This window comes from Corythoichthys intestinalis, chromosome 8 (assembly GCF_030265065.1).
Source record: "Corythoichthys intestinalis isolate RoL2023-P3 chromosome 8, ASM3026506v1, whole genome shotgun sequence".
NCBI lineage: Eukaryota > Metazoa > Chordata > Actinopteri > Syngnathiformes > Syngnathidae > Corythoichthys > Corythoichthys intestinalis.
In genome coordinates, this window is record NC_080402.1 from 12,393,828 (window position 1) to 12,420,276 (window position 26,449).

General features: G+C 39.0%; 1 protein-coding gene across 1 annotated transcript in view; it reads left to right on the forward strand.

Moving 5' to 3' along the window:
• Positions 1–469: 469 nt before the first annotated feature.
• Positions 470–26,449, forward strand: part of LOC130919900 (voltage-dependent calcium channel gamma-1 subunit-like) — a 37,557-nt gene continuing 11,577 nt past the window's right edge. The window contains exons 1-2 of the mRNA XM_057842530.1: positions 470–903; positions 24,174–24,248. Coding sequence (XP_057698513.1) covers positions 666–903; positions 24,174–24,248 — 313 coding nt within the window. The 5' untranslated portion in view covers positions 470–665. The remainder of the gene's footprint in view (positions 904–24,173; positions 24,249–26,449) is intronic.

The window sequence follows — 26,449 nt, forward strand, 5'->3', positions numbered from 1 at the left end:
GGATGATACTTTTATTGTTACTTGAGTAATATTTTTTAAGGAACGCTACTCTTACTCGAGTACAATCTTTGGCTACTCCACCCACCTCTGTTGAAAACACATCCACTGTTCGACATTAAAAAACAAAATCTTTGCCCCATCTTTGTTTTACTCCAAGCAATTAACACGCTCATATGAAATCCTATTTAATTCCAAAGCAGCTCAATGTTTTCCCTGGCCCATTTATTAATACATATTGCACGCAATGGGAAAGGCCCACAACTTGACTCATCAGTAACATTTATAGCAACACAACCCTCCTACCCCCATTTTTAAAACGCCGACCAGCCCTTCCCACCCCACCATCACCCAACACCACAACTACACCCTTCGCCCGCAATGGCAGACAGTTGGTTTGGTGATCAGCTTTCCTGATCTAACTCAACAGCTGTGACTCCAAACTTGCAGCCCCCTCACTCGGAGAGAAGATCGGAGCGAGCAGGATAAGGAGCATTAGTAGGACGGAGCAGTTTGACCCTCTTCACTGGAAGCACAGGCACTCATCCGAGAGTGCAGACAAAACTTGCTGCTATCTAAGTGAAGAGGAACGTGTCATCGGAAGTGTATAGGGCAAAATAGATAGTGTTTTTTTTGTTGCTAGACTAAACAATTCAGCACTTGGAAATATGGAAAAGCGCACTAAGATAAATATTGCCATTTTTGTGCTGCTGGTAGGCATGGCCTGCCTGTTCACGGCGGTGGTGACGGACTACTGGGCTGTTCTCAGCCCTCAGGTGCAGAAGGTCAATGCGACGTGTGAGGCGGCACACTTTGGCCTCTGGAGGCTGTGCAAGAAGACAATCTACATCAGTGCTGACGTGTACCAGGAAAAGCTTGGATGCGGACCCATCACCCTGCCTGGAGGTAAGATTTGCATTCAACTAACAAAAAAAGTTCACTTGCTTTAGAATAGGAATAGAATAGAATAGGAATGCTGGGGCAGTATTACAAGCTCGGTTATACATCGTGCACTTTTGTCTTATCATTTGTTGAAAAGTGAATTTTCAACTTCACCAGATCATGGAAACTTTAAGTGAGCTCAATACAAGACCGCAATCACAAAAGGCTTCAGTCCAAAAGTAATGAAAATGTTGGATTCAATATAGTAAGAGGAGAGCAACTGTTTGTGACTCAAATATCACTGACGCAAATATGGCTTATGATTAGAATTTACAGCCAAGCTTTATTATGATCATTCTCTATTTAGGTTGCCAAGTTTGCAAAAATAACCTTATGGGTTTAAACATTGAAAATACAATCCGTCATTCCATGTTAATGTGTGCGGGATCTGTGTTTCTGTACAGTTAGAACATACATTTACCATTTTCCCTGACTGTGTTCCAACTGCCTGATTTTAAAACTTGCAAATGTTCTGTATAGCATCAAAGTGACAAATTATGTAGTCAGTGCTACTTTTTTGGAACATACACAGGGACACGTTAACAACGTCTGAAGGCCTTAGCTAGCAGACTAATGCAAATATAAAGCCACTGATTTAAAGACCACCATTCAAATGACAAAAAAAAAAAACGTACACTTATACGATACCAGCAGTATGGCCCTGCACATAAGAAACTTCAAAACTCAGGGCTTCCCCATGATTTTTTTTTTTTATGTTTGGTGGATGGATTTATTGAGCAGTATGGCCCGGCATTGCTCGGGTTTGTGTAACATGAATGCAACCCAACCAAATGGCATATAAAACATACTTTCCTTAGAGATGCGGCTGGAATGTAGTATAGTGATCCCTCGTTTTCGTGGTTAATGGGGACCAGAACCCGCCCACGATAAGTCAAAACCCGCGAAGTAGCGCCCCTCCCTCAAAAAATATATTTTTTTCTGTGTTCAATGTATTTATTCAGATTTATCATTTGAAAGCGATACATTTAAGACGTTTTTTCAATTTTTTGCCAGAGTATAATTTAAAAAAAACTTTTATGTATACTTTAATAATGGTTTTGAAGCACTTCAAAGGTAATAATTATGATAAGTTTTATACATGTTACGGTCCCCCAGAATTATTTTGAAACAAGATTAAAGTAGAAAAATGCTTGTCTTTATTAAATGCTTCATTGAGTGAGTCCACTGAAATCCGCTAAAGCTGCCCACTTACACACAATGAGTTGCCACAGCAACTGTTTAACAAGTTAAACAATGATTGACGCATGCGGCGCATTGAAGCTTTGGCTTCCAAGCACCTGTGGAAAGATCAAAGATCATTAAACTTCTGTCACTCATCGTTAACTTCAATAAGTAACTCCAGGGCACCTGACCAACAAAAAGTGAGACCACATGATCGGTTCGGAACGGCTCATCTGTATTTTTTAATTTGTTTCCCAATTGAAAAAAAAAATGCGATGGACTGAGGGCGTGAAGTAGTGAGCGATCACTGTAATAGTAAAAGGACATCATAAAGGGATTAATGCACAATTGATTTTCCATCACTATGTACAATATTGAGGCGAGCACTGTAGAGAAGAATGAGACCGTTTTTACGTTTCACACTTGCTGCTCTTGTGCCCCAAACATCGCACGACTCCAAGAGACAGCGCCCTAATTGAACAGAAAACACCAGACCATAACAACGGCAACAAACACTCTCACTCCTGGTTGCCACTACCCATGAACCATTGCGGGCGTAACAGTAAAGTCGCTACAATATGAATATTCAGGCGAAATGACTCCAGGAAAGTGTACTTTTTTTTTTAATCCAGCATTTTGTTGTGGGTTACTCAAAGCAACAACGTATCATCACAGCACATTTAAATTTGTACGTAGAACTGTGAAGTTTGAAAACCAACTGCAACATGTCTTTCGCACAAAAGATGTTGCCGTCACCACCACAATCAGGTCGCATTTTCTATGTTAATTTTTGGAGTTTCAAATTATATTTCTGCACGAAATAGAGGCCTACAGAGATCAAAACTAACTTAACTGAGACTACTCCCAGACACATAAAGTACAACTGTGTAAAATTTTGTCAAACTCCGCCCAGCCATTTTGGTGTCCATAGTCCATTTATATACAAGAATACTGTACATTTAATCTCACTTGTAAAAAGTAAATCCTTCGCATCGAAATAAGTGTCCTGCTTGAGACTGCAGGACAAAGGAATCAAATGAAGGACTGTCCTGCAATAGCAAGACATATGGCCAAGCTAAATCGGGCTAGCACTTGTAAAGCACAGGTAGAGTATAACCTACAGGCTATCAAAATGTGTTAGCTAAGAATTTGTGGTGAGCTATGGATTACTCCTTCACTTATGAGACATGAAACATATCTAAAATATAGCAGAGTTTTGACATATTGTGTTTAGTTTAGCTTCTAACTAAGGAGGTGACAGTCCTACTGACTTTAGTTCAGCCCTCAAACCTAGCTTGTAGCTGAGGTAACACAGTACAGCTGTTGAAAACATAAGAGGAAAGACTTACTGTACAGTTGAAACTTTTGCACTAGAAGTTAGAATTCACCTAAAAACAGATTTTACACTATATATATTATATGCAGATGTTTAATGTGACTTCCTACTTTCAGTTTAAAACCTCTTCCTGTCTGGACAGGAAGTGTGGAATCCTAATAGAATAATAACAAATACAATGCATGCCAAAATGTACTTTCTTCTTTCTTTCTTTGTTGGTAAACAATGACTAAATCTATTGCATTGAGTATACAAAATGACATTGAAAATACAGTGAGGAAAATAAGTATTTTAACACCCGGCAATTTTGCTAGTTCACCCACTCAGAAATGATGGGCGGGTTTGAAATTTTCATGGTAGGACATGGACAATCTAAAAAAAATCCAGAAATCACAGTGTATGATTTTTTTTAAACAATTTATTTGTATTATACTGCTGCAAATAAGTATTTGAACACCTGAGAAAATCCATGTTAATATTTGGTACAGTAGCTTTTCATTACATTTACCAAGGTCAAAAGTTTCCTGTAACTTTTCACCAGACTGCAGCAGGGATTTTGCACCAATGCTCCACACTGATCTTCTCCAGATCAATCAGGTTTCTGGACTGTCACTGAGAAACACAGCGCTTCGGCCAAAGATTTTCTATTGGGTTTAGGTCTGGAGACTGGCTAGGCCCCTTCAGAACCTTGATATGCTTTTTACAAAGGCACTCCTTGGTTATTCTGGCTGTCTGCTTCGGGCCATCGTCATGTTGGAAGTCCCAGTCACGATCCATTGCTCTAACTGAGGGAACGAGGTTATTCCACAAAATCTTACAATAGATGGCCCTGGTCATCCTCTCCTTAATACAGTGCAGTCGTCTTGTCCCATATGCAGAAAACCACTCCCATGCTTCACAGTAGGGATGGTACTCATGGATGGTACTGATCATTTTTTTCCCTTCAAACACTGTGTGTTAAATTAAGACCGAAAAGTTCCATTTTGATCTCATATGACCACATGACTTCCTCTCATGACTCCTCAGGATCATCCAGAGGTCATTGGCAAACTTAAAACGGGCCTGGAGATGTTCTGGTTTAAGCAGGGGAACCTTCCAATGATTTTAAGCCATGACGTGTTAGTTTATTACCAACGATAACTTTGAAAATGGTGGTCCTAGGTCATTCATTCATTTCAGGTCATTGACCAGCACCTACTAAGTAGTTCTTAGTTAATTCCTCACCATTCTTAGGATAACTGAGACCCTACGAGGTAGATCTTCCATGGAGCCCCATTCCAAGAAAGATTGACAGTCATATTTAGCTTCTTCCATTTTCTAATAATTGCTCCAACGGTGGATCTTATATCACCAAGCTGCTTGGCAATTGCCCCGTAACCTTGTCCAGCCTTGTAAAGGTCTACAATTCTGTCTCTTGTGTCTTTGGACAACTCTTCGGTCTTGACCATGTTAGGAACAGGAGTCTTCCTGATGGTATGGAGTGAATAGGTGTTTATATGCAGGTAACCGCCTCACACAGGTCAAAAAGTCAGACTTAAAGAGTCCATCTCCATTCCACTTCTTCGTTGGACTTTTTAAAGGTGACTATAAGGGCTTTAGATAAAATAGATAGGTGTTCAAATACTTAGTTGCAGCAGTATAATACAAATAAATTGTTAAAAAAAATCATACACTTGTTCATAGTTGACAAGCACCTACCATGAAAATGTCATACCCACCCATCATTTCTAAGTGGGACAACTTGCAAAATGACAGTGTGTTCAAATACTTATTTTCCTCACTGTATTTATAGCTATACGGCGGAAAACACTCAGGTGACTTGAAGTTCCGCTCTGGGACCCCCAATTTGGCCAAATTTCAAAATTGTCCCATATGCATGTGTGATACATCAGTGGAAAGCTTAAATTCTCGATTTACTGGGGGAACTTTTTTTTTTTCAACAGGAGGGCATTTAAAAAAATGAATAAATAAAATTTAAAACCCTAAACCCTAACCCAAAGTAGCAAAGCATGAGAGAGCATAATTAAAGACACCATGATTTTAACGAGATATTATCACGTACTTACCTTTTTTCGATCCAAAAACTCTGTGTAGCATGTCTCACCGAGTGTGAATAGCCACAGCCGGACTTTTTGGGGATTTTATGGGTGAAACACGGTAATATAACAAGAGTCTCAATGCAGAAATCGCAGACATGAAGGAGTGGTCGAGATTTTCTTTTTCAAATATTTACCCTTTTTAACCTTTTTTTCCCCCAATTTTTCTTTGTTTGCATAATTTATATAGCATCTAAAATATCGGGGGAAATGCGACAGTAACAAAAAAAATAATACAGCTAAGCGATAGTTATGAGGTAGTTATCCGTGACATGTTTACAGACACTATTTTTTTCATCGTGACGTGATTTGTGTAAAAGTTTGAAATACGCAAGTGAATAATTTTATAAAGTCGTTTTTTTTTTTTTTTTTAACTAAATATTCGACATCCATAGTGATTCTAAGCTAAAAATGATAGACATTACCTTCTTTTTATGGCTGGGTGTAAACAAAAGCGGTTGCGCGGTGTCTGTAAACAGGGGTCTCCAGGGTAAAACGGACAAATTAAAAATAGTTTGGGGCTTAATGCGCCATGAAACTGCTATGGCAGCATATAGACATATTGTTCTAACAAACACAACAGTTCTTTTGGCTTAAAATACTGCAGTTTATTTTAAAGAGGGGTGCAACAGCAGAAACTGCTTTTTCAGCCTTGTCTGTGTTTTCCGCCATATACATATATATTTTTTTTTAACATGACGATTGAGGATTGGCAGTGAATAATCATGTTTCTGTCTCCCTGTCGATAGCATCCAATGAGTTAATGCTCAAAATGGGTGTAAAAAACTAGTGAACAGGTACTTGCTTGTGGGGCTTTCAAACTGTTTCAGCAAATTGCGTCTAATGCCTGTAATGAAACTGAATCTTTTTCAGTTCCACATAAATAAGCCCGATTAGTGACCTTCACCACACTGGCAGCCATTGTTTACGAACTGAGTAAACCTGTTTAAGCGCCGTGAATCTTCCGGGCTGTGGCTGAGTCTGCTTGCTCTATTTGGTGAGGACCGCTATTGTTTATCACAACCACAAGTCTTTAAGGGCGGCGTGGAGCGACAGTGATAAAAAGCAGGACTAATACCATTAGTAATGCGGTGAGATGAGGTCACTGTCATCTGGAAAATATGGCTTGAGCTACTGTTGAGGTCTTTGTGTTGATTGCAGGCTTAGAGTGCAACACAAGCTCTTGTTGCTTGGCTTTGAAACCAACTGTTTACGTCATACAAATCAACTGCTCGTACAAGTTTCAATTAAAATGAGTTTTTAAAGTGCAATAAGTTTTGAATGTTAGTATAGCTTAGTTCGCGTAACGTCTTGTTGGTTCTTTATTTGTCACATTCTTCTACTGCTAACGCTGTACACCACCTGAGAGGTTCCACTTGAAGACACTTCATCCGAGGCCAATGTTCAACACAGCTTGAAGGAATGATGAGAATGTTGCTATGACATTATTATAATAAGCGGAGTTTAAGGGGGGCAGGGGGTCCAGGCCCCGCCTGGTGGCTGAAAAGTGTCATTGCATGTAATTGACTTTCCTATATACTAGTATATAAAAGTTGTAAAGCAATAAAACAAACAACAAAAATGAATGAAATGAACAAAAAAAAGATATTTTTATAATGGGTCAAAATGATTTTTCGAACAGATCATGTGACGAGCACCTTAGACGGTCATTTGCTTTCCATATTATTATTTATTTATTTATTTTTTTTAAATTAATTAGGGAAGGGCAATTTTATTTTTTCCAATGATTTTTTTTCTTTGTTTGAAAATATTTTTTTGTTTGAAAATATTATTTTTTTTTGATTGAAGCAACTTTTTGGGATTGAATGATTTAGACACAAATATCACACAAAAAGGATTGCTAAAATCAAATTTAAAAAAAAAAAAGAAAAGTGTTCAAATGCAAATATTTGAGTCTCAAATATTTTTTTGCCATTCAAAAACTTTTTTTCTATGATTGAAATTTTTCTTTTTTTCTTTTTTTTTATTTAAGTGATTTTTCTTGTGAAAATATATATTTTTTGTTTGAATCAACTTATTCTTTGATTGAATATAAAGACACAAATGTCCTAGCCAAAATGTGGCCCAAACGCAAAACAACATTACTTCAATCAAAAAAGTTGATTCTACCCCAAAAATATTGACTTCAATCAAAAAAAAAAAACAAACAAAAAAATCCAAAGAAAAATAGCTTTCAAATGCATTGTTTTTTTTACTTTCAAATTTATTTTTGCATTCAAACACATTTTTTTTTTGATTGAAGTGACTTTTTTTATTGAAAATTTATGTTTAATTGAACTTTTTTTTTTTTTTTTTTTTGATTGAATCAACTTTTTTGGGGGATCGAATAATGAAGACACAAATCTACCTCCTTATGGCTCCGCCCAGGAGATACTATTTTTGACTGGGGTAACTACATTGGCACGACACCGGCGGTTGTACCATATTCAATGGATGACAATCTTGGCGAAAAGTATAGCTGTCCTAAGCAGCCTGATTTAGAATTCCCCTTAAGAATGATGGGAAACAAAAATTGCTCATTTTCAACTTATTATTATAAATTAGGGGTGTCAAACGATTAAAATTTTTAATCGAGTTAATTACAGCTTAAAAATTAATTAATCGTAATTAATCGCAATTAATCGCAATTCAAACCATCTGTAAAATTTGCCATATTTTTCTGTAAATTATTGTTGGAATGGAAAGATAAGACACAAGATGGATATATGCATTCAGCATACGGTACATAAGTACTGTATTTCTTTATTATAACAATAAATCAACAAGATGGCATTACCATTATTAATATTCTGTTAAAGCGATCCATGGATAGAAAGACTTGTAGTCCTTAAAAGATAAATGTTAGTACAAGTTATACAAATTTTATATTAAAACCTCTCTTCATGTTTTCGTTTTAATAAAATTTGTAAAAATTTCAATCAAAAAAATAAACTAGTCATAGTTGATGTCAGTAATTACTTACACAATGCTCATGGGTGCTGAAGCCTATAAAATCAATCGCACCCAAGCGCCAGCAGAGGGCGCCAAAACTCAGAAAAACACAACAAGTACACATTTCACTGTGCTGTCATTTTAATCTGTTTGAGCGGGGCATTTGTGCGTTAATTGCGTCAAATATTTTAACGTGATTAATTTTAAAAAATTAATTACCGCCCGTTAACGCGATAATTTTGACAGCCCTATTATAAATAGTCTTGTAAGTTAATTTTATTGCTCACACTGCGTTTTGGGGTCATCAACATGTTGTGCCCCCCTGCTCCAAAAGTCACACTCCACCTATGATTATAATGTCACCATCAAAACAGTCAACAACAGAACAACAAGGATTGTACTCAGCGTGTCTCCTTATAGATACATATGTCGGATTCAGAGAATGTATTTTTATACGTCTTTTAATGATGCCATGCAAAGTCTGCGGCAGGCAGTCATTAGAGTTACAAATATAGGCCTCGTGAATACTCAGCTGTCTAGGCCGGCAGCCACCATGGTTGAGTGTTCACGACCGGTCCGAGTCTCCTTCTTGAGTGACAGGGCCGTCTGTGAGAACTCGAGTGAGCTCCAAAGTTTGTCGTCCCACTGAAGCGAGAATTCCACCCGCTGCCTTCACATCTCCAGACGTTCAAATTACCCCGCACTCAACAAAAGTTGCGAGGCGTAATGCAGCGAAGTGTAACGGCTGCTGCTATTCGGACTCGCGGGACATGCTATTCTCGTGCGGAAAGCACGCGAGGGCACATGTTAGCGTTCTTTGTGAAGTGGGTGGGGTGCATCCTATTTGGAGGGTTGGTGCTCTGCAAATACCATTCACTCAACAGTCGTTTTATTATCCGCATCTAATAAGCTCCAGAATAAAAGCTGCATCCGGGAGGATGTTAGAGGATAAATAATCGATCCAAACAAAGAAAAATTGAAAAATAACGTTTAAATGGGTAACTATATTAAAAAGAAAATCTCAACCACTCCTTGTTGTCTGCGATTTCTGCATCGCGACCCTTGTTATATCACCCTGTTTCACCCATAAAATTAGGAAAAAAAAAATCCGGCTGTGGCCATTCACAGCTGTGTCTTGACACTCGGTGATACATGCTACATGGAGTTTTTGGATCGAAACAAGGTAAGTACGCGATAATATCTTGTTAAAATCGCGGCGTCTTTAATTCTGCTCTCGCGTGTTCTCGCCTCCAATTAGGGTTTTGCTGTTCAAATTTTTTTTTTTTTTTTTTTAAATGCCTTCCTGTTCAAAATTTTTGTTCCCCCAGAAAATTGAGATTTTAAGCTTTCCATTCCATCACACATGCATATCGGACAATTTTGAAATTTGGCAAATTGGGGGTCTCAGAGTGGAAGTCACCTGAGTGTTTTCCGCCAAATATAATTCATTACCTTCGTTTTATGGCTAGGTTGAAACAAAAGCGGTTGCGCGACATCTGTAAACGGGGGTTTTCAGGGTAAAACGGACAATTTAAAAATAGTTCGGGGGCTTAATGCGCCATGAATCTGCTATGGTAGCTTATAGACATATTTTTCTATCGAACACAACAGTTGTTTTGGCTTAAAATACAGCAGTCTATTTTAAAGAGGAGTGCAAGAGCAGAAACTGCTTTTTCAGTCTTGTCTGTGTTGTCCGTCATATACATATATATATATATATATATATAACTGTTCAAGCTCAGTTGTTGTTGGTTGCGTTTGAAAGCTTAGGTTTACAGAAATTCTAAATATCCATCTTGCCTCCACCGGTGTGGTTGTGGCTAAGCAAAGCAAAAGATAGTCTCTAAGGTGCTAGTCACATGATCTGCTCGAAAAATGATTTTGACCCATATGTTGTAGGATTCTTGTTCATTTCAATTTTTGTTGTTTGTTTTATTGCTTTACAACTTTTATAGACAGTATTTTAACAGCTAGGTCTTTATTTTAAAGGGGAAGTTCAGAATTTTTGACATTAGGCTTTATCTTGGCGTTAGCTGGGGTTTATTTAGTCGTTGGAGTTGATTTGAACATATTCCGTGCAGTTTGTCAGTTATTTGTTTCAGGGCTCTGGAGTGGCTAAGCTAGCGAGATTCAATGGTGGTTGAAATCAACTTCATCGACTAATTAAACCCCCGCTAACTCAAAGATTATGTGAAAAATTCAATTCCATGCGATGACATTTTTCTGTTGTCATTTTTGTGTTGAGGCAGCAAAAGGAGAAAAATTGGTAAAAAGTAACTGATAAGTTACTTTTAAAGTGACTTAGTTACTTTGATAGTAAAGTAATCAGTAAAGTAACTAGATTACTTTTTTAGGTGTAATCAGTAATTAAATTACTTTTTTAAGTAAGCTATGACAACACTGATGAAAAGGTAATAAAAAACTAAAAATAGTGAGTACTCGCCACTTTCAACAGATTTGCACATGTGTGTGGGTGCCTGCGCAAGCGCGCTGAGCATTGTGTAGGATGTCTCGCCGCGTCGAAGGAATTGCAGAACACTTGTTAAAAATCGAGCAGCAGCATTTTGAACAAGTTGAACACAACACCAGACGTGGGTAGGTAGCCAAACATTTTCCTCAAGTAAGAGTAGTGTTACTTCAAAATAATATTACTCAAGTAAAAGTCGTCATCCAAAAAAAATGCACTCAAGTACAAGTAAAAAAGTATCCAGTGAAAAGAATACTCAAGTAATGAGTAACATTGTGAGCAACTGATTTTATAGGATTCTGCACCCATGAGCATTGTGTAAGTAATTATTGGCATCAACAATGGCGGGCTGCTAGTTTATTTTTTTGATTGAGAATTTTACAAATTTTATTAAAACGAAAACATTAAGAGGGGTTTTAATATAAAATTTCTATAACTTGTACTAACATTTATCTTTTAAGAACTACAAGTCTTTCTATCCATGGATCACTTTAACAGAATGTTAATAATGGTAATGCCATCTTGTTGATTTATTGTTATAATAAACAAATACAGTACTTATGTACCGTATGTTGAATGTATATATCCCTCTTGTGTCTTATCTTTCCATTCCAACAATAATTTACAGAAAAATATGGCATATTTTATAGATGGTTTGAATTGCGATTAATTGCGATTAATTACGATTAATGAATTTTTAAGCTGTAATTTTAATCGTTTGACACCCCTACTATTTAATTTACGGGAGTGTAGTAGAAAGTAGATTATGAGTGAAGTTAGCCTGGTGGGCTCCAAATGGGGTTAGTGAACACAATTTGGTTGGTGCACGCATGTGTCAATCATTTCGTCAACATAAGTGAAGTTGTCATCACTCGTGATGTCTTACAACGTGACACTACAACGGCACTGTGTTCAAAACACACTTTCAAAGTAAAAATAGCCCATTGCTGTGATTGATGAAAACAAAAGGTTACAAATATCAAATGTGTTAAAATACAACTACTTGAAGGTCCATGACAGATGACTAAGAAGGCTCATTAAGAACAAGAGTGGCTTTAAAGAGGAGCTCAACATACTGTGACAACATACTGTATGTGGTTGTTGCTTAGTTGAGTTGTGGCAACATATGTTTACAGATTGCAGACATATTTGTGTCAATCATTCATAATGAATAATAGTAGCACGCTGTACTTTACGCTCTATTTCTCTTGCATAGATAGGATCCATAGATAGAAAGGCTTGTAGTTCTTAAAAGATAAACGTCATTGTGAGGTAAAATAATTTGATGTTGAAACCCCTTCTGATGTTTTTGTTTTCATACAATTTGTAAAATTAGTTTAACTTGTAGGTCACCATTGTTGTTGATGTCACAAGGCGGTGACGTCACATGTTTACGCTGCCGGGCTTCCAGAGTATGACTCTAGCGACATAAACATGTTATCTCTTCAACCTTTTAATTTGAACCCAAGAGTACCATTAATGAGCCTGACAGCACTGTCGATATTTCACAAAACGAGCAGCTAGTGTTGTTTTCGTCAACGATAACCAGTGTTGTTAATCTTACTTTAAAAAAGTAATTAATTACAGTTACAAATTACTTCTCCTAAAAAGTAATTGCATTAGTAACTCAGTTACCTGAGTGTAAGAGTAATTAGTTACTTGGCAAAGTAACTGGTGATAATTTTCATGTATTTTTTTCTCCAAAAAAAACAAAAAACGGTTCACACAATATGAAGTTTAAAGTAGGGCTGTCAAAATGATTGCGTTAATGGGCGGTAATTAATTTTTTTAATTAATCACGTTAAAATATTAGACGCATTTAACGCACATGCCCCGCTCATATTAAAATGACAGCACAGTGTAAAGTCCACTCGTTACTTGTGGGGTTTTTTTGTGTGTTTTGTCGCCCTCTGCTGGCGCTTGGGTGCGACTGATTTTATGGGTTTCAACACCATGAGAATTGTGTATTTATTGATATCAACAATGGCGAGCTCCTAGTTCATTTTTTGATTGAAAATTTTACAATTTTTTTTAAAAACAAAAACATTGAGGCATTTTAATATAAAATTTCTATAACTTGTACTAACATTTATTTTTTAAGAACTACAAGTCTTTCTATCCATGGATCGCTTTAACAGAATCTTAATAATGTACTGATTCACAACATTAAATGACTTCCACACATAGCAAAGTTTACTATCTAGTTATGGTAATATCTGCAATAGCCCTGTGTCTAGTTAAGTTTAGGGTAAAGAATTGGGCAAGGGCCAATTGTCCCAAAAACCCTTTAAACTAGGGCTGTCAAACGATTAAAATTTTAATCGAGTTAATTACAGCTTAAAAATTAATTAATCGTAATTAATCGCAATTCAAACCATCTATAAAATATGCCATATTTTTCACGAAATTATTGTTGGAATGGAAAGTTAAGACACAAGACGGATATATACATTCAACATACGATACATACCGGCAAGTACTGTATTTGTTTATTATAACGATAAATCAACAAGATAGAATTAACATTAATATTCTGTTAAAGCGATCCATAGATAGAAAGACTTGTAGTTCTTAAAAGCTAAATGAGTTATAGAAATTTTATATTAAATTCCCTCTTAATGTTTTCGTTTTAATAAAATTTGTAAAATCAAAAAATAAACTTGTAGCTCGCCATTGTTGATGTCAATAATTACACAATGGTCATGGTGCTGAAACCCATAAAATCAGTCGCACCCAAGCGCCAGAAGAGGGCGACAAAACACCAAAAAACACAAGTAACAAGTGGACATGACACTGTGCTATCATTTTAATCTGTTTGAGCGAGGCATGTGCGTCAATTGCGTCAAATATTTTAACGTGATTAATTAGAAAAATTAATTACCGCCCGTTAACGCAATAATTTTGACAGCCCTAATTTATTCATGGACTAAAACTTTTGAAGTTTATAGACAAAAACATTTTGAGAATCGTTGACTAAAACTAGACGAACACATTTTGAAATAACTAAAATATGACTAAGACTAATAGGTATTTTCATCCAAAAGACTAAGACGAAAATTAAAAGACCTGTGGAAAACAACACTGCGAGCGGCAAAAACAAAGTGAACAGGAAAGACGAGATGAGACGAGACGAAAGTTGGAAAACAAGCGGTGTCCTGCCAAAATGTGTTTCACCGGCAAAACTTGCTCCAAGAAGCGAATCTGACACCCAAAGTTCCACCGTGCGCTTTCAGCTTGTTTTGTTTGGATACATACAGACAGAACATACGAAAGATGCCTTAAAGGGTATTATAATACTAAGGGGCTGTGAGATATCAATAGAACCGTTATGTGGCAAGATAACAAATATTAATAAAGTTAACAAAAAAATAAATCACATTCATGCGCAATTATCGAAAATAGATAGAAAATTACGAACATTTCCGAAAGTATTCCGGAAACAGCCGAATGGGGCGGAGACGTCATAACAAGGAAACGAAAGGTCGAGGCAGGTGCCATCGTTGTTCATCGACGAGAGAGTTGCGTTCGTGTTTCATCAAAAAAATCGCTAAAATGGTTATAAACCTGTCATGCTATGTGGTGTACAAATAGCCATTTGTCGCAATGTAGTACCCATGAGTTCCCGAACGCGAGAAAAAGAGCTGGACTACGTAGACAATGAGTAAAGTTCCTCCGTGCTAAGAGGGCTAATTTTGCAGACCCAGCCTCCAGCACGGTTTTGTGTGGTGCGCATTTTACACCTGAAAGCTATTCGAACTATGGACAAATGAAATCAGGTTTTGCTAAGAAATTGCTGCTGAAAGCAGATGCGGTGCCCAACATACACGCGCAGCCACCTAAATGTCCCGAGATATCAAAGAGGACGATGACTGGCTCTGATGAGACCACCCCACCACCCCAGACAAAGCAAAGCAAAGGAGGGAAATGGCCAGAGCGAGTACTCTTTTATAATCAAAAACATATCACGCATTGGATATAGGACTGGACACATGTATAAATTATCGCTCGCAAAATATATAGAACAAATCCTCTAATCCAGGGGTTTTCAACCCAGTCCTCAAGGCACACTGTGGGTCCTGGTTTTTGTTCCAGCCGATCCAGCAGAGACAGTTGAACCAATGAGGCTTCTGCTACAACAAGCCACACCTGACTGCAATCAACTGATTGCACTTGTAAAACACCAGATTGGGGAAAAAGTGTTGTCATCTTGTTTGGTAAGAATGAAATCCTGCACCCACAGTGTGCCTTAGTGGAATAGGTTGGGGACCCCTGCTCTAATCCCATTCATATTTGTGTCTGTTGGCAGAGCGAAAACCTATGATAGCACAGTAAATGATAATTATTCTATACATTACTTTATTTTGCGGTCACGGTGTATCAGCTTCACAAAAAGAAATGCAAAACAAACCATTCGGTGTTTCTGTTGCCGCCGGTGTTTCATCAGTGTGATTGCTCCCCTCAATGATCCTTTCATTAGGCTGCATTGGCTTTCATTTGGGCTCAAATTGATAATCCAAAACACCAAAGAAAGGTTCATAACTCCTCGTCACCATCAGAAGAACGTTCGTTACGTCGGATTCGTCGCTGCAACTAGAAACAAAATTGTCCGCCATCATCGCAGCCATTCAGTACTAAGCACTGATCCGGTTGTTTCCTTGTTGTGACGTCACGCACACAATATGCTAGATTTCCGGGATCTCGGGCGCCAGTCATTTTAGCTTGACAATCGATCTAAATTTCTATCATTTTCGTGGTGTTGCGATGTGTGTAATTACACGAAGTGGCGTGATATTAATCCAAAAGGCATGCGTTTATGGATAAATAATGGAATATTAGCATTTCCCCAGGTGTTGTAATACCCTTTAAGAAAATACTTAAACACAGTACGTATTATCAAATAAAGGTGGTTTAAATTTGCTGCGTGACTAATGTGGTCAACAGATCAATAATCTGCTTTAAAGCTACCACAAGAAAACACAATGCTAAAAAGTATGAGAAGGAAACACATGCAAAAAGTATTTTGAGGCAATGAAAAGGTAATAAAAGACTCAATATAACATGTAAGTACTCGCCGCTTTTAACCGATGTGCGCATGTGTCGGACGTCTCACCGCGCATAGAAGGAATTGCAGAACACTGGTAGTGCAGTACTTCTCAAATAGTGGGGCGCATGTACCTTTTTTTTTTTTTTTTTTTCTTTTTTTTGCCGTATTGGAATAAAGTGTAATTGCACATCCACTCAGTGGGTGGCAGTGGCGCTCTCATTTTCAGAGTGCGCGCAGTATTTTTGAACTAAGCAAGAGCACTCAGCACACAGAAAACCGATATGTAGACCAGTGCGCCGCCGCCGTTTTCGAAAGCCGTTTTCCGACCGGACTCACTCACGCAGCGACCCACTGTCTTCTCCGGTTCTCACGTCTCCGCCCGAGAAGTGCCATTTTCGGCTTGGGATCGTCACGACGACCGCCCTCACCTACGGTTCTACTTCGGCCGCCGAGAATGCGCTTTTTTCCGTGCTGTTTGCCTTTTAGCTTTGACTTTTAATACAGTGGGTGATGAGGAAAGACTACTGTTTACTTTACTGTGTCTAAAAATAATTATAGCGGACAGCCAGAAGCCAAATCAATTAAAACGCCACTTAAAGACATTAAACCACAATCTCACTGATAAGCCGCTTGATTGTTTTTCAGCGAAACCGTGCCGAATATTGCCAACAATCGTCCTGCTTTGTCAGTGTTATATCAGTAAACCAGTGAGCATTGTTAGCATGCTCATTGCAAAATAACTCCACACCATTGCAAAGGAGGTAATACTGTCCTTCTATCCAAAGACACTCTTTTTTTCTTTTATTCAGTTTTGTTTTTTCGGTCAGATTTTTTTGGCATATTGTCATCATGATTGAATGTTTCTAATCAATTTGAATTTGTTATTATTTACTGATTTTATTACATTTTATTTTCTGTATCAAATGGTCAAAATGTACCTTAAGTGTATTTTTACTGTTTGGATGTGACTTTTTTTGAAATTCAGGCAAACTGATGCGCGTCAAGTCTTTTCTGTTACAAACAAAACAATATTAATAAAGTTATACTTTATTATAAGTTCATCTATGTTACTTTTTTCTTTAGTAGAAAAAAAGGACACAATATTAGGCAGACGCGTATTTATAATAGTAGTTTTATAGACAAATGATACTATTTACAGTGGCGGCAGAGAGTTGGGGGGGCGCGAAACATTTACGTCTTCCTTGGGGGGGCATAACAGAAAATAATTGAGAAGCACTGGTCTAGTGACAGTGACAATCTACGTCATCACCCCGAGCGTCCATTGCGCACATAAAACATGGCGCCCTCCGTAGGTCAAAACATATGCTAAATATTATAGATTTTAAATCAATGATAATATTTTATGTGTTTCTTGATAACATATTTTAGTAAAAGAGAACAATTGCATCTTATTTGAGTCTATAAGTCTTTAAGTCCGAGGTTCCCTTTAAACTCACATCCAAAACGCAGAAGATCCAGTGAATGGAGTAGTCACTTGGCCAGTGCTTGTGTGACAAAAAAGGAAAGCAAACTCAAAGAAGGATTGGAATTAACTCAAATTCTCAAAGCTATCTATAATTCACAAGGTCTGACAGAGTTTGAAGTAAAACTACAGTCAATAAATGTGTCCATCAAATTGGATCTTGTTGCTAAGTAACAACCCTTTCCTCCTTTGATAACAAGTCCTAGCGCTCATTCTTCAGAAACAATTTTAGTACAGAAAAGCGTCGTTTTCTTATTTGGTTTTGGTAGGATTGCATATGATTATACTTTGTTGAGCTGTTCACTGAGGAGAAACTAACAAAATTTTTGTGCACGTTCAGATAAAGCTGTGAATCCAGGATTTTCTTATCTTGACAGTTCTATATTTTTTTTAATCCTCAGTGAATAATGCATGAACATTAATGTCGAAATGCAGAAAAACGCAGGTCTGTGAAGGCATACAGTTTGCTACCCTTACTATTTTTTCCTTAAGGTGCGCCACATTGAACAATCTCTAGTTATGATGTGCGAAAACAGTACTGAATATGCTTGAAGGAACATCATTCGCAGATGATACGTTATTGGATTACATGACCCCATATATTTACTTCTCATGCTCAGTCTCTTCCTGATTTCCACTGGACAGAAAATCTCCATGTATGGTTCATAAACATCAGACAGGGAAAGTTTTTCCACATGAAAGCATTGCACTGATGTATCACAGTAAGAGCGCATGGAAAGCAGGATTAGGAATCCACATGCGAGCTGAACCTCATCGTACAAGTCACATCACTAACGTGCACTCAACTTTGCATGAGCTCACGCAAAAGCGTCTTGTCATAGCGGATTTTCTGTTACACCTCACGTGTCAACGTTTTCACTCCGCCTCACTAATATGCTGGCTGTAACCATGTCTTTCTCATGATTAGACATGCATGTGCACTCAAATTCGATGCCAATGAAATAAAAAGCTCAATTGTGTTAAGAGACTGCCATTGACGGTAATAGAAATCCAATCCATTTCGACTGGCAGGGCACTGAAACAAGGGCGTAGGTTTGGTCTCAACATTAGTAGAGGCGATATAACAGCATAACATGCATGTACAGTGGGGCAAATAAGTATTTAGTCAACCACCAATTGTGCAAGTTCTCGTACTTGAAAAGATTAGAGAGGCCTGTAATTGTCAACATGGGTAAACCTCAACCATGAGAGACAGAATGTGGAAAAAAAAAACAGAAAATCACATTGTTTGATTTTTAAAGAATTTATTTCCAAATTAAAGTGGAAAATAAGTATTTGGTCACCTACAAACAAGCAAGATTTCTGGCTGTCAAAGACGTCTAACTTCTTCTAACGAGGTCTAACGAGGTTTCACTCGTTATCTGTATTAATGGCACCTGTTTTAACTCATTATCGGTATAAAAGACACCTGTCCACAACCTCAGTCAGTCACACTCCAAACTTCACCATGGCCAAGACCAAAGAGCTGTTGAAGGACACCAAAGACAGAATTGTAGACCTGCACCTGGCTGGGAAGACTGAATCTGCAATAGGTAAAACGCTTGGTGTAAAGAAATCAACTGTAGGAGCAATTATTAGAAAATGGAAGATATACAAGACCACTGATTATTTCCCTCGAGCTGGGGCTCCATGCAAGATCTCACCCCGTGGCGTCAAAATAATAACAAGAACGGTGAGCAAAAATCCCAGAAGAACATGGGGGGACCTAGTGAATGACCTACAGAGAACTGGGACCACAGTAACAAAAGCTACTATCAGTAACACAATGCGCTGCCAGGGACTCAAATCCTGCACTGCCAGACGTGTCCCCCTGCTGAAGAAAGTACACGTCCAGGCCCGTCTGCAGTTCGCTAGAGAGCAGTAGGATGGTCCAGAAGAGGACTGGGAGAATGTTTTATGGTCAGATGAAACCAAAATAGAACTTTTTGGTAGAAACACAGGTTCTCGTGTTTGGAGGAGAAAGAATACTGAATTGCATCCGAAGAACATCATACCCACTGTGAAGCATGGGGGTTAAAAACATCATGCTTTGGGGCTGTTTTTCTGCAAAGGGACCAGGATGACTGATCTGTGTAAAGGAAAGAAAGAATGGGGCCATGTATCGAGAGATTTCGAGTGAAACTCGAAATTGCCCAACGACAGCCCCAAAACATCACTCTTCTAGAGGAGATCTGCATGGAAGAATGGGCCAAAATACCATCTACAGTGTGTGAAAAGCTTGCGACGAGTTACAGAAAACGTTTGCCCTCCGTTATTGCCAACAAAGGGTACATAACAAAGTACTGAAATGAACTTTTGGGATTGACCAAATACTTATTTTGTGTGATTTGCAAATAAATTCTTTAAAAATCAAACAATGTGATTTTCTGGGTTTTTTTCCACATTCTGTCTCTCATGGTTGAGGTTTACCCATGATGACAATTACAGGCCTCTAATATTTTCAAGTGGGAGAACTTGCACAATTAGTGGTTGACTAAATACTTATTTGCCCCACTGTACACTTTTCAAAACTCCAAAACTTTTCAAAAATCAAAACTCCTTTGGGCTGCTTTAAAACCACAAAAATAAAATAAAAATGAATATTAGGGACAAGGGGGTAAACCTCGGTTCACTACATTTCTCACAGTTTAATTAATGTTAACATTAGAAAACACATACAGGAGGACATTTTTCTCCAAGCAGCTTCCTACTGGAGTTTTGCAGGTTAGAAAATTTACACAGTTTAATGTTATGCTAACTCTGATGCAGGTCGGACGTTCAGTAGCTAAATTAGTGGTGTGTTCTCCACCTCCACAACATTGATGTCTTTTTACACTCCTTACAGTGGCTGCTGCTGGCTGAAAAAAAACTTCGTAGTCAGGGAATAACAAAAATAAATAATTAAATAAAAATTTAAAAAGGAGCCTTCATTCAGGTAAAACACTACTGCTTTCGTCCAAAGGCACAGCCAAACTCAGCAAAAAAATCAAAGCTCCTTTGGGCTGTTGTAAGACCACAAAAATAAAATAAAATAAAAATGAAAATTGGGGACAAGGGGGTAAATCTCGGTTCACTACATTTCTCGCAGTTTAATTAACGTTCACAGTAGAAAACACATACAGGAGGACGCTTCTCTCTAAGCAGCTTCCTACTCAAGTTTTGCAGGTTAGAAAATTCACAAAGTTTAATGTTATGCTAACTCTGATGCAGGTCGGACGTCCAGTTGCTAAATTAGTGGTGTGTTCCCCACCTCCACAACATTGATGTCTTTTTACACCCCTTACAGTGGCTGCTGCTGTCTGAAAAAAAAAAAAGTCTAATATCTCTCCTCTTTGTAGGGGACGGAGGTAGCGGCATGTTGTTGACATGTTGTATATGTATGTATCTGTGAGTGCGTGTGTGTTTGTGTGGGGGGGTCAAGTCATCAGCTAATCAAACATGCGTTTGAGGGTGAAAAAATGGAATGGGAATGGCTCTTCAAAGACAATGTATACCAGGGAAATCCACAAACAATTGAGGAACTGAAAACTGCCATCACAGCAAAAATAAGAGCCATCCCGAAAGAGGAGTGTGTAAAAGTGATTGACAAACTTTGTCAGACGTGTACAGGTTTGCTTGCAACGGAATGGTGGACATTTGGAACACATCTTGGGAAAGCCATAAATTGACTAAAAATTGACAGAAATAGCTGAAACTCTGGTGAATGGTCTTCCATAAACTGAATAATGTGTGGTTGTAATTTGAAATAAATAGCTTTTTAATCAAAGTCACAATTGAAATTTTCATGGGTACGCATCTTTTTGGGTCACCCTTAATTCAAATAGATTCAGATTCAGAATATTTATTGTCATTGTTACAAAAAAAGCACAACGAAACTTTGTTTGGAGCATCCATCCAGCTCATACAGCTGGTAAATAAGGTTGCCTTAAAGTTGGTGGGGACAATTTGAGCATCCTGAAAAGTTAGTTGCGTTATGTCCCTACCGTCCTTATGCAAACCTTCGCCCTTGCACTGAAACATGATTATTAACTGTCAGCCCTTGATGAGGTCTTTAGAGAAGAATTGGAGGCTAAGCAAGAAATAACATGGAACATGACGTTCATTCTTGAATCACTCAACAGCTCTTTTATTGCTTGTGTGGTGTAAAGTGTTCGACACTCTTGAAGTTCTAAAAGAAAATGACAGCTGTCAGCTTGCAACATCCACACTGGGGTGTTAATACGCCAAAGCTCTTTGAATAACTTGCTGCATTGTTCCACTCAACAAGAAATTAGTGTTTGACCTCTAAAGTTGAACTCATTTGGTTAAAGGAACGCACATGCATCTCGGATTTGTTCGGATTGAAGTATTTTGTCATTGAACAAAACGGAGCCATTAAAAAAGAATGACTGCGTGTAAGCCGTCATCATTTAATCTTAAAAAAATTTGAGGCAAAGTAACAAAGCGACAACAAAATCAAATGTTATTTACAGTGATGCACGATAATACATTTTTCAACGGATACCGATAACCGATAATGTCAAGCCGATAATTCTATTTTTAAAAATGTAAAGTATACACAAGAGAAAATATTACTGTGCAAAAATATAATTTACTGCTCCTTTTTTTCAACATCAAATGTGAACAAGTAGTAAATTCCACAATCTAAATAATGACAGATTGTCTGACATTGTGTAATGGTAAACTTTTGGCCACAATTACTTACAGAGTAAATACGTAAGTTGCACAAAAAGGCCTTTAAAAGTAAGACACTCCTAACATATATAACATTACTTCAATGTAAAAACACACCTCCTTAAAACTAGTCAGTTTTAAGTGTAAATCTATTGGAAATAAGTGAAATTATCTGCCAGCGCTTCAAGTGTATTTCACTCAGATATCTTGAATAAAAATAGCTAGCTGAAAATAAGTTTAGCAGCCTTATTTCAAGTAATGATCATACTTAATCCTAAAAAAAAAAACATGTTTGTCAGAAATGTTCTTTATTCAAGAATAGGTATGGTTGAAACATTATTTAAAAGCATTTTTTTCTTAAGGTGAAAAATTACCTTTTTTTTTTTTTTTGTTTGTTTTTTTGTTTTTTTTTTTTTGGGATGTATGGGCTTAATAAGAACAAATGGCAATATTTACATACTTCAAGTAAGCGGAATAATCTTGCGCATTCATCTGTTAACTAGTCCTTAACACTCAAAACAAGATGGAGACTATTATTTGACGAGATATAAGAAGAACGATCCTATTAAGACGTCATAAATTTACAGCGTACTGTGTCATGGCAGCGCTTTGTTTACATTTGCGGCATTCACGACACTTGCTTTACAGAAGCTAAGCTGATACACGGCAGTACTAGTAGGCAGTAGTTGGAGCTCGTGTCCCCGTGAGTGTTGTGTTGCGCCTGAATTTCGTTAAGCCGAAAATAAAGGCAGCATTACAAAGTCATCTGGCCGCTTTTTATTTTACATATTGGATGCATTACTGATCTCCTCCTCCCTGTGCCCTTCAGTACGTCCGGCCACCAAATTAGCACCCACACCAGGCCTCTGTCTGGCTGTGCTGCTCTATTAATTAAACCAGAGTGGCAGCGGTAGCTACATTCGTGCCGAATATACACCTGCCCCGGCCGGCTCGCCGCGGCATATTCGGGGCCTGGTTCTGCTCCCCGCAGCATTTCTCCGTCGACACAAGCCCCGTAGTTTAGCTTCGTTTATGTGTGTTTATATTAGCAATAGCATTCGCGCTAGCAGCAGCCTCGTGTTTGTTCCAAAAATCTTTGTGATGCAGGTTTAAATGGCTGATCGGGTTTATGTTGAATGAGGACGCTTTTTTTCCGCCTCGTGGAACTTATGCAGTGCATGTTTTGCAGATGGCGAGAGCGTAGTTTTTTTCACATATGGAAAAATGAGCCATGAGCTCCACTCCAACTGCCTCTGTTGTGTAACTCCGCCTCCTCAAACCCTCCTCCCTCAGGCGTTTCAGAGAGGGGAGGGGTTGAGGAGGCAGCGGTGCTGAGCTGGTTGCGTACATTTGGAGGCTAAATCAAGTATATAATTATCGGATTGTATTATCGGTTGAATTTTTTAATATCTGGATTATCTGTGTGAAGTCATAATTGCCATTATCGGCCGATAATTATCAGTAACCGATATTATCGTGTATCTTTAGTTATTTACGTCATGCATGTTATTTTGTAACTGTTGGGCTGCTTGGACAGTCAGAATGGTGCAATTTTACTGTGTCACGTGATAGTATGAAATCCTCCCTCATTGGTTGGTTCTATTGTGTTTGCTCGAAATGCAATTGGACAAAAAAGGGATACACATAGGTAATAGGTATACAGGAACAAAATTGAATGTGCTGTATAAGCTAACTAACTATAAGTAGCATTACAAAGTAGTCACAACTTGATTTAACGAGGAAACACTGTGTAGAAAAGTTACACCAGCTAACCAATAGGACAGGAAGAGGGAGGACAGGTAAGATTAGGGTATGATAGGGCAGGGTGAGTGCACAATATTTTGGAACCCATATTATCACCTTTGAGAATTAATGTGTTGATATCGTAATGTTCCCTGTCATTGTTGATAAGAAATGACATGTAATTTATAATCTTATACTGTAATTCATGTAATTACGTCCTGACTGAATTAACATGTGTTGTATTTTTTCCCCCATAGATGAAAACTGCACTTACTTTGGCCACTTTACACCAGGGCAGGACTCGGAGATATTTGAGCATAAAACACAGAAAGGTAAGTTTTCCGTCATGGTTGACCCCACCGCCCTGCAATGCTCGAGAGACTGCTTCTTTCAGTCAGTCATCGTGCCCTTATGGTGCTTTGCCACATTTGCATTCCCAGCTGCCCACACTGTAGCGGATGCATCGGATGGTGCGAAATGTGTGCATTAAGTTGCGTGCGAACCCACAGTCGAAACCAAAGACGCAAATGCAGGCATTCATAGCATAATCAACCTCTGACCCTATCCTCCAACGCTCACTAACAGTATATCACAGAGTCCCGTCACAGACTACACACTGCAAGTTTTCTACAACGATTGCCTCATCTTTATTTTATTCACCCTTGTATGCGTGAGTACTTTGGGGGGGTATACCCTCAGAGTGGAGGCTCATGACATGTCGATGTCAACAAAGGAACCATGGCAGTTGAATGTGCTGTCAGGAATAGTTAACCTCAGGAAAAAGACTAGCATAGAAATAGTAATAAGTGGAATAAAAATATTGAGCCTGGAACACGTGATGCATATAGTATGTACAATGTTACAAACAAATGAGTCGACCAATTTAATCTTACAACCCCTAGCAAAAAGTATGGAATCACCAGTCTTGGACGAGCACTCACTCAGACATTTTATCATGTAGAACAAACTCAGATAAAAAGCTTAAAATTAATGAATTAGTTCAAAAGTGCAACTTAAAACTGTTTCATCATTTAAAGATAGATTTATAGTTGTGGTCAAAAGTTTACATACACTTGTGGAGAACATAATGTCATGGCTCTCTTGAGTTTCCAGTTATTTCTACAACTCTGATTTTTCTCTGATAGAGTGATTGGAACAGATACTTCTTTGTCACAAAAAACATTCATGAAGTTTAGTTCTTTTATGACTTTATTATGGGTGAACAGAAAAAAGTGATCAAATCTGCTGGGTCAAAAATATACATACAGCAGCGCTAATATTTGGTAACATGTCCCTTGGCCATTTTCACTTCATCCATCCATCCATCCATCCATTATCTTCCGCTTGTTCCGGGGTCGGGTCGCGGGGGCAGCAGCTTTAACAGGGAAGCCCAGACTTCCCTCTCCCCAGCCACTTCAACCAGCTCCTCCGGCGGGATCCCAAGGCGTTCCCAGGCCAGCCGAGAGACATAGTCTCTCCAGCGTGTCCTGGGTCGTCCCCGGGGCCTCCCGCCGGTGGGACATGCCCGGAACACCTCTCCAGGGAGGCGTCCGGGAGGCATCCGAACCAGATGCCCGAGCCACCTCAGCTGGCTCCTCTCTACGCGGAGGAGTAGCGGCTCGACGCCGAGTCCCTCCCGGATGACCGAGCTTCTCACCCTATCTCTAAGGGAGAGCCCGGACACCCTGCGGAGGAAACTCACCTCGGCCGCTTGTATCCGGGATCTTGTTCTTTCGGTCACGACCCAAAGCTCGTGACCATAGGTGAGGGTAGGAACGTAGATCGACTGGTAAATCGAGAGCTTTGCCTTTCGGCTCAGCTCCTTCTTCACCACTACGGACCGGTGCAGAGTCCGCATTACTGCAGACACCGCACCGATTCGCCTGTCGATCTCCCGCTCCCTCCTACCGTCACTCGTGAACAAGACCCCAAGATACTTGAACTCCTCCACTTGGGGCAGGATCTCATCCCCGACCCGGAGAGGGCACTCCACCCTTTTCCGACTGAGGACCATGGTCTCGGATTTGGAGGTGCTGATCTTCATCCCAACCGCTTCACACTCAGCTGCGAACCGCTCCAGTGAGAGTTGGAGGTCACGGCTTGATGAAGCCAGCAGCACTAAATCATCTGCAAAAAGCAGAGATTCAATGCTGAGGTCACCAAACCGGACCCCCTCAACGCTTCGGCTGCGCCTACAAATTCTGTCCATAAAAATTATGAACAAAATCGGTGACAAAGGGCAGCCTTGGCCGAGTCCAACCCTCACTGGGAACGAATTCGACTTACTGCCGGCAATGCGGACCAGACTCTGACACCGGTCGTACAGGGACCGAACAGCCCTTACCAAGGGGCTCGGTACCCCGTACTCCCGGAGCACCCTCCACAGGATTCCCCTAGGCACACGGTCGAACGCCTTCTCCAAATCCACAAAACACATGTAGACTGGTTGGGCGAACTCCCATGCACCCTCGAGGACCCTGCCGAGGGTGTAGAGCTGGTCCACTGTTCCACGGCCGGGACGAAAACCACACTG